The sequence below is a fragment of the Drosophila navojoa genome, chromosome X (assembly GCF_054131105.1).
Source record: "Drosophila navojoa isolate 15081-1374.11 chromosome X, UAZ_NAV_1.0, whole genome shotgun sequence".
NCBI classification, from domain to species: Eukaryota; Metazoa; Arthropoda; class Insecta; order Diptera; family Drosophilidae; genus Drosophila; species Drosophila navojoa.
The window spans coordinates 25,041,909-25,050,911 of record NC_142895.1 but is presented as its reverse complement, the minus strand read 5'-3'; the positions used below and the strand labels follow the sequence as shown (position 1 = coordinate 25,050,911).

Sequence of the window (9,003 nt, the reverse complement as noted above, 5' to 3'; positions counted from 1 at the left end):
GTGTATTTGTGTAAGCACACACACACACACACACACACACACACACACACACACATAAACACGCACATGCATATATGCATGCATGCAGTCACTGGCACACATACCGATGCACACACGCACAGCAACACTTGAAACACGCACACTTGGGCATAATAACTAAAGCTTTGTGCTAACTAATTGCCGCTAGGCGCATCGTACACTGTTTATTTGCACTAATTTGCATGCATCATTTGCAGCTCGAAAGCTCAACAACTCATTCTCTCATATTCTGCATTCAACTGTCGCCTCTGGCAATTTCAAAGAAAAATAAAAATATATATATGTATGTATGTATGCATGTTGCATGTTGTTGGTGATTCTGGTTTAGTTTAGCTAGCTAAGTAACATTTCGACTAACATCTGTTATATTTATTCAATTTTAAATGCCGTACCAGAAAACAACAATTATCAATTACAGTCCAGTTGACAATTACAGTTCAATTGCAAGGATATCGCCTATCGATGACCGGCTAACGAAGTGCTAATCGAAAAAGGAATCAGTTCTTTTACATATATGCGGATCAGCTAACGAACTGACTTATGCATGTGTGTGTGTGTGTGTGTGTGAGTGAACAGTTTCTAGTTCATAAAACGACATCAAAACAAACAATTTCTAAAAACTGACTCCTTCCGATATTTACTAATCAGAAATTTGTTCCAATTTAATTACTGGAAGAGCATAAGGTCAAACTTTGTATAATTTGTTCCTCGCGTTCTTACGTTCTTAAGTTTTTTTTTTTTGGTTTTTTGTTATTTTGTGCCTTGTTTTTTTTTTTTCATTTGTTGTAGATGTTGTTGTATTTGCTAAACATTAGTGTACAATTTTAGTTATTATTATTTAGGGTTTCTTTCAATATCGTTTCTTTACCTATGAATACATTTATGTAAGTACAGACATATGTATGTATGTACTATATAACAAATACTTTTCTTTACGATATCTGTGTTATAGTTATAGTTGTTGTTTGCTTGCTTGTTTGTTGTTGTTGTTGTTGTCGTGATTGCTGCAGTTGTCACGATACAAAACAAAAGTAAAACAAATGCGAAATTCTCATCTTGTTTTTGTTTTTGTTTTTTTTTTTCAGACTGTCCGTATGTGGGCACGAGTATATGTATGTGTGTGTGCGCGTGTTTCCGTATCTGTGTATGGGTGTGAAAGTGTCTGTGTGTGTGGGTGTTTCGGTCCTTGCGGGACTTACAACACGGGCCTCGCCACATTTGGCTTGGCCGTCGTGGAGGCAATCTCCGACAGCTTAATGTCAATGGGCACGCGAGTGTCGTAGAGTGTGGGCGCCTGCAGGATAATGCCAGCCGTGCCCACGACCACGGCTATTGTGAATATCCAAAGGAAGAGGCGATCCAGTACCATGGCAACATATTTCCAGTCCTCTTTGACCTGTTGACAAAAAGCATATAATATACAATATAATGATTGCAATAACACCAATTAGTGTTCAAGTGTTCAAAAGACAGAGTGAGAGAGAGAGAGGGAGAGAAAGAGAGAGAGGAGGGAGAGAGTGAAAGAGAGGGAGAGAGAGAGACGTGATAGAGCGTGAGATGTGGCGAGATATATAGATGAAAAGTGAGAGAAATGAAGAGAGGTGGATGGATATAGAGATATATGCAACAGAGACAGGAAGAGAGAGGGGCAGAAGGAGAAAGAGAGAGAGAGATGGATATAAGTGAAGAAAGAACAATTTGGGAAGAGGAGAATATGGAGTTTGAGAGAGGAATTGAAATAAAAGTAGGGAGGACTAGGATGGATTAGATGGAAAGAGGAAATAGGTGACAATGAGAGAAAGAGAAATAGAATGAGGGAAAATCAGAGAGAGAGAGAGAGAGAGAAAGAGAGGGAACAAATTTTGAACTAAATTGGTGAAGTAAAAGGAAACAAACTGAAACTGAAAGCGAGGTAGAAACAGAAGTAGAAAATATGGATAGATAACGAGGTAGAAAGAGGGGGGATAATGAGCAGGAGTGAGAGAGGTAGAGAGAGGGAGATAGTGAGAGAGAGAAAGTTGTATATATAGAGGGAGAGAGAGAGAGGAAAAAGGTAGTAGAGTAGGAGAGTAGAGGGAAGTATAGAGAGGGAAACAGATATTGGAATCGGATGAATGAAAGAGTCCGAGTTCATATCACTTATGTGAATATTAGAGGAATAATCAAACTCTATTAAATGGGCGATTCCAATATGACAAGACTTGTATCTATCTCTCTCTCCCTCAGGCAACAAATGAGCAGCTGACTCGAGACACTCCACTCAACGATACTATACTGTGTATATGCATTACCCAGGCCAGTTCCATAGAAAGGGATATCTTTAATTATGGAAAGTTCGATGCGGGCTGATTGGTTACTTAAAGGATTTGAATTGCTTTGGGGCCTCTTTGTGATATGAATGCTTATTGGGCATGTGAGTGGCTCCGGTTGAGGCTGACGCCAAGTGATTCGAATCATTTCAAACGAGCCAAACACACACAGAGACAGAGTTGAAGTCAGTGGCCTTGGCTATTTATATATATGTATGTATGGAAGTGGATATCATTGGGGCTCAATTGCATTTCGTTGTTGGCCCCACAGATTCAGACTCGTGCGGTCGCGAAATTCCTGCCCTTCGACTGAATGTAAATGCCTGCGCGCCAACTGTTCTATTATATTATGCTCTGTCTCATGTTTTGTTGTGTCACACACACACACACACAAACACATACACATATATACATATATATATATATCTCCTGCGGCTTATCGTGTCATGTCCTGCGTGTGCTCTGCACTGTGGCTGCTGTGTGGCATGGTCTAAGCCCAGCATGACATTCCAATAATGATTGAATGTGTGCGTAATTTTAATAAAATACTTTTATTGGCATTTGTGCTGCCAGAAGACATTCATTATGCCCTGGCAAGCTACACACAAGGACTCGGAGGACTCGGAGGCCGTGCTCATAAGGCGCATGAAAAGTCATTAAAAGTTTTGACGCCTTCTTTGCGCCCGACAGAGGGACAGGCGACAGACATAGCTATAGAGCGAGGATAGTCCGAGCATGCATGATGCAGAGGTCAACCGAGTGAGCAAGGACCAAGGACCAGGGACCAGGGCTGACCAGTCTGCAGCGGCGTCAACGGGAGCGGGAGCAGGAGCAGGAGCAGCATATTCTCGTTGACATCATTATCGACATGAAACCGATATGGCAGACTGCTCGCCGGGCCCGGCTGCTCATTTGTTCCGGCTGTGTCCCGGTTAGGTGTCATCGCCGCCCATCGATTATTGACGTTCGAATAAATCCAAGACTAAGACCGCTCTAATTTATTGCGCCCGCCAATGTTGGCCTATTAACATTGCACGCCCAATTTTGTGGCCCAATAACCCAATCTCCTTCCGCTCCTGCCCCCTGCCGCCCCACTCCTGCTCCTGCATTGACAATTGCCGGCGGCAGCGACTGACGGGGACTTAGGCTAAGCTGCACCAAATGCTAAGCGGCTTTCGGATTTGCCAGGCGGCCTCACGGCCCCACGACCTCACTTAGCCTCATTTGCCGTCTGCCTACTACATATGCTCGATGCCAGCTGCAGGAGAGGTGGGAGAAGGAGGAGCAGGAGCTGAAAGACTCTGGCTGTCTGACTCACCCGTGTGCTCTCCTCCTCTTTGCGCGTCTGATCCGCGATGTACGTGACGCCGTCCATGGCTTTGTGGAGCTCCGGGCAGGTGTGCCAGCGCTGGCGCACATTGCCACGCCCCGAACAGCAATGGGGGCCGCCTTCGCGCTGGCAGGCGGGCAGTATATCACAGGCCGGCGGCGGTGGAGGGGGCGGCGTGAGACCACCCGCCCCTGATGCGGCCGCCGCTGCAGCCGCTGCAGCAGCTGCCGATGTGCTGGCGCCCGATGCCGATGCCGATGCTGATGCCGATGCCGAGGCCGATGCTGCTGCCGCGGCGGCGGCGGCGGCGGCAGAGGTGGTGGGTCGGTGCATATGCAGCAGCTCTGAGGATTGGCAGGCGGCGCCGGCGCCCATGCCCTGATGGATCTGTATGGTGCCGCTGCAGCAGGAATCGGCCAGCGTGGAGGCGGTGGCCACCGAGTTGACCGTCGTCGTGGACTTTATCACATTGGGATTGTGGTTACCGCCCAGGCCCAGGTCACAGGTGGTCGTCGAGGCATGCACCTGGTGCGCATGCAGTGGCAATGGCGAGAAGTTTGCCGAGCAGCTCGACTGCTGTCGGTACAGATGATAGCTACCTACTTGGCTGGCCTGGTGTGCCAGCGTTGTGGTGGAGATGCTCTTCCCAGCACCGCCACTGGCACCACCTCCGCCGCCAGTGCCACCACATCCACCGCCGACATTATAATGATGATGACCCGATCCGTTTTGGCCCGTCTGGCTGGAGGTGGAGGTCATCTGACGGAACTTGGTCGGCGTCAGCGGATGATCCAGCAGGGAGCCGCCCGTCTGCTGATACTGATTGTGGTACTGGGCATCAATCAGGGAGGAGGTGGTCGAGGTCTGCTGATTGACTGTCGAGATGGTCGGCGGATACAGCGAGCTGAGGTGCCCAGTGATCGTCGATGCACCGCCGCAGCCGCCCACAGTGCCCAGCTCGTCCATCAGGCTCATGGCCTGCACCCGGTGCTGTAGATGCGGCGAGGTGCTGCGCGACGTGGTCTTTGGGCTGTGATGCATGCTGCACAGGAGGAAGAGCAGGAGGAGGAGACAACTTTAGATAGAGAAGAGGGGTTTCGCTAGGCTGCGGCACTTACCGGGACAGAGCCACTGGCGGTGGCAGCGGTGGTATTTGATCCCTCAGCTCCAGTCCATTGCAGGTGCGCACCATGAGGCGGCGCGACGACTTGCTGCGGATAAAGGGAAATACGATATATATATATATGTATAGAGTGAGGGGAAATGGAATAGAGAGAGAGAGAGAGAGGAGGTGGGCAGATTAATTTACATACATCATTTCGCTGATCGGGTAGAGCGGTCGACGCATCACTAAGAAGCGCGGCAGCTGATTGATGAACACCGTGCGCACCCAGGGCGCCATCGTGTGGGTCTGCGGTGACCGGAAATGGATGTTGAGCACCAACACTGTTACACAGATGCTGCAAGAGAGATTGAAGCAGAGCAAGTTCTTGGTCAGTGGGCGGGGCTGGTGAGTTAAGGGGACTTAAGTCGGTGCGCCGTCTCAGGGCCTCTTAGTCCGGCTAATTAACTTGTGACGCCCACGTCTGTCTAATTAGCTTTTGTCCAGACAGAGGCACAGGCGAAGGCAGACACGAAGGCGGAGACGGAGACGGAGGCTGAGGCTGAGGCTGAGGCTGGCCGACTGTTGGTGTTATGGCCATTGGCTTAATTACATCATTTGTGGTTCAAGTCAGAGTCCTGTTGCGCCATTGTCCTCGGCACAACCTGAGCCAGCCCTGAGCGCCAAGACAGCCTCGACTTTTGTTTAACAACAATTAGGCGGCCATTTGTGCGCCAGCTGGGGGCGTGGCAAATGGCTGTAAATTTCAGAGTTGGACTTGCCCAGCCGAGCGCTGGTCCAGTCGAGGCGGGCTTTAACTCAAGTCAAGTCAAGTCAAGTCGAGTCGAGTCGCGTCCCGTCCGGGGCCGTGCCAGAGCGTCAGCCAAAGTCAAAGGTCACGACGTGAGAGATACCCTACAATGGTACGTAGATACGCTTCGGTCATGCACTACTTATCGCTTCTCTGCCTAATCATGTGGAAGTTCATTGACAGATTTATGACATTTACTAGCTAGAGTTAAGTTATATACATATACATATGTAAATATACATCTACAGCATCTAAGACAACTTCAGCTGGGCATGCCAGACTTCTAGATACCTACGCCTGACTTACGCCTCAAACACGTTGAAAATATTTTCTTTCTGAGCTCTACCGGCCATTGACTAAAAATTGAAAAGCTCAATAGTATCGTATAGCTCTGTGCTAAAAACGTCCTCTAAAAGAAGATTTGAAACAGATCTAAAATCGGAATTTTGATATCGCTATTAATAGATTAATCGATCACTTTCATTAGTTTAAAAATCAACCTACATAAATTGTTATTTTTTATGAGTGGAATTCCATTACGATTTTCTCTGTAGAAAATAAAATAGCTTATAATTATATTAGTTACTGAACTATGATATCGATTTTGATTGATCATCATATCGATTTTGATAGAAATTAGAAAAATAAAAGTTGATCTATTCTGCTATAGTTTGGATTTGATGTCGATTTCAATCGGTCATAAGGCGATCTATTTTATTGAAATTAGAAAATTTATTAAGTTATCGATACGATTCGAAATGCATCTGCCTTTCTATGTGAAGTAAACTTGATATTGATAATAAGCTCACAAAGGAGTTACTGAAGCACCTCGTATGGCTTCAATGAATATTATTAAAAGTATTTAAGCAATCGATCGATTATTCATTTGATATTAGATACGCTCATTTTTGTGTAGTTACTAACATGTGATATCGATATCAGGCTATCGATTGTTTGTTTTTAAAAAAATAGAAAAGTAATCGATATTTATTACCGAATTATTTGATTTGAATTTGTTATCGCGTTGAGTTAATCGATTAATTTCATTGATAATCGATAACATTACCGATATTTAAACGAGATTCGATCCATTTTAGCTCGTCTCTCTATAATTTGGGAAGTACCCCAGTTGCTATGAGCTCTTGAGTAATATTATCTAAGCTCTTGGACCTATCTTGACTTGAGTGCTAGAGGTGTATTTGTGAGGCCTCAAAGGCAACGGCTTGCTGCAGCTGATACGTTTCGCGCGCATGTTTAATGGGTATTCAAATAAGAAAAATAACTGTAGCGCATGCATTTTTATTTTTTGCATCCGTTTCCGCCATGGCAGCTGTCTCATAAACAAGGAAGAACCAGACGGCAGACGGTAGACGGCAGACGGCAGACGGCAGACAGGTGAACCGACACGCCCACCTGGGGGCTAGCGTGTACCGTTATCAGTTGGCATGCAAATCGAACGAGTGCGTGTGCGTCCTGGAATTTACATTCACATTCGCATTCACATCATTCATATTCGCATTCACATTCACAGTCATACTCGCACTCGCACTTAGATTCATATATGTATTCACTCACCTAAACGTATCCAGTATCATTGTGAAGAGCACGAATTTGCCGAGCAGCGGCACCACCAGCGACGTGGGCGGAATGATTTCCGCCAGCAGCAGGAAGAACACAGTGAGCGACAGCAGAATGGATATGCTTAATGAGACCTGCAACAGACAGAGACAGAGACAGAGAGACAGAGTCACAAATATGTAGTACACAATGAGTGAGAGAGGGGGTAGGGGGCGAGGGCGATATCGCAATGGGAGTGTATAAAGTCTGTGATGTTTTTTAGTCAAGTTCATTTGCAGCTTTTTTTCAGATGGGCAACGGAACAGTGTAAGGGATTTGGGAAATTGAGTTGCAGGTGAACGGAAAAGCAACTAGATGCCGTACTGGGATGGTAATGGTAATGGGCGTCGTTGACGCCATAGACTGTGCACACACAATTGCTGATAAGGCTTTATGCATGCTTATTATCTAAAGCATGAGTTTTTGCATTGCTGAAATGAGTTGAAGGACGAGAAAACAAGTTTAAACATGAAACAAGACAAGTTAAGTCAAGTCAAGTCAAGTGATTCCTGATTGAATATGTTTTTAGATACGCGTTGAAGTGCGTTTTCAGAAAAGTCAGTTCTTACATAGGATACATAGCTAAAGGAAAGAAACAATATTTTAGAAGGTAGAATATATGGGTACGGCTTATGAATGAATTCTTTATGATTGAGGAAGTTGATCGGATCAAGACCCGAAGACAAATATGTTTTGAATGGATCATGTTCAATTTCATTCACTTCATTTTCTATATATAACTGATTGGCATTCCCGAAAGTCGTATTACAATCATAGAACTTTTCTAAGTTATAGTCATCTATGGATAATAAGGTGAATCAAAAACGTTCCCATATCTAAATAACTATACAACCAGTTGAATGTCATTTGCTTTTATAGGCATTCAAACAAAATTGAACTAGCCTAGGCTCTTATTTCTATACGATTCGGTCATATAAATTGGAGATCCCTTATACTCTGTCTATTCGCTTTTATTTATTGTGAATAATGATTCGAATCGAGGAGTTTATTTAACGATGTCCTCGAAGCTGTTCTGCTAATTTATATGGCACTCGGTTAAGCAGCATGTAAACACGTAATTACATATCTCTTCCTCTTTCTGCCATGCTCTTTGCGTGTTTGCGTGTGTGTGTGTTTTTTTTTAACCATCTCCATGTTCACTTTATTTGCGCAGTAAAAAAAGAAATTAATTTCGAATCATTTGCGAGCATTTTTGTATTTTTAGCAATTTTATACTTGAGTTATTAATATAAAAAGTCAAAACAAATTGCCATTGATTTCTCTCTTTATATATATACGTGTATATGTGTGTGTGTTTGCGCTGGTATGTGTGAAATGTACATAAACAAACAGAAGATGTCGAAGAAGATCCAACAACAAGCAATATAAATAAACACATAGCGAGCCGAGTGACTAAGCCTCACTGTCACCCACTGTGGGTCCAATTGACTTTGTTTTGCTCAAAACAATCAAAAGTGCATGAAGCTGGCAGAACTGATCGCTCGATACCCATTGGCTACTCATTACCCATTCAAATTGTAGTGCAGGTATTCTGTAGCATTTGGAATTAGTTTATAAATTTAAGAAATGTATATAGAAATTTGATTAAGCCAGCTACTAAAACTTCTGATATATGCCTAAAAATTCAATAAGGTAATGCCAATCGAATGCATGGAAATGTATTATATATGTATTGACTTGGTTTACCAAAGTATATAGTTTATAGGAACAAGTATACCCAATACTCATATTAATATCTAAAAAGTCTTATGTAAACTTCTATACCTATATATTA

The 9,003-nt window shown here is 44.3% G+C and overlaps 1 protein-coding gene across 2 annotated transcripts in view; it reads right to left on the bottom strand.

The window, feature by feature from the left end:
- Nucleotides 1-550: 550 nt before the first annotated feature.
- Nucleotides 551-9,003, bottom strand: part of nAChRalpha3 (nicotinic Acetylcholine Receptor alpha3) — a 124,604-nt gene continuing 116,151 nt past the window's right edge. For both annotated transcript variants that reach the window (XM_089263944.1, XM_089263945.1), the window contains exons 8-12: nt 7,167-7,303; nt 4,992-5,138; nt 4,797-4,889; nt 3,667-4,720; nt 551-1,435 (exon numbers count right to left, since the gene is read on the bottom strand). In XM_089263944.1, the coding sequence (XP_089120070.1) occupies nt 1,235-1,435; nt 3,667-4,720; nt 4,797-4,889; nt 4,992-5,138; nt 7,167-7,303 (1,632 nt within the window). In that variant the 3' untranslated portion in view covers nt 551-1,234. The remainder of the gene's footprint in view (nt 1,436-3,666; nt 4,721-4,796; nt 4,890-4,991; nt 5,139-7,166; nt 7,304-9,003) is intronic.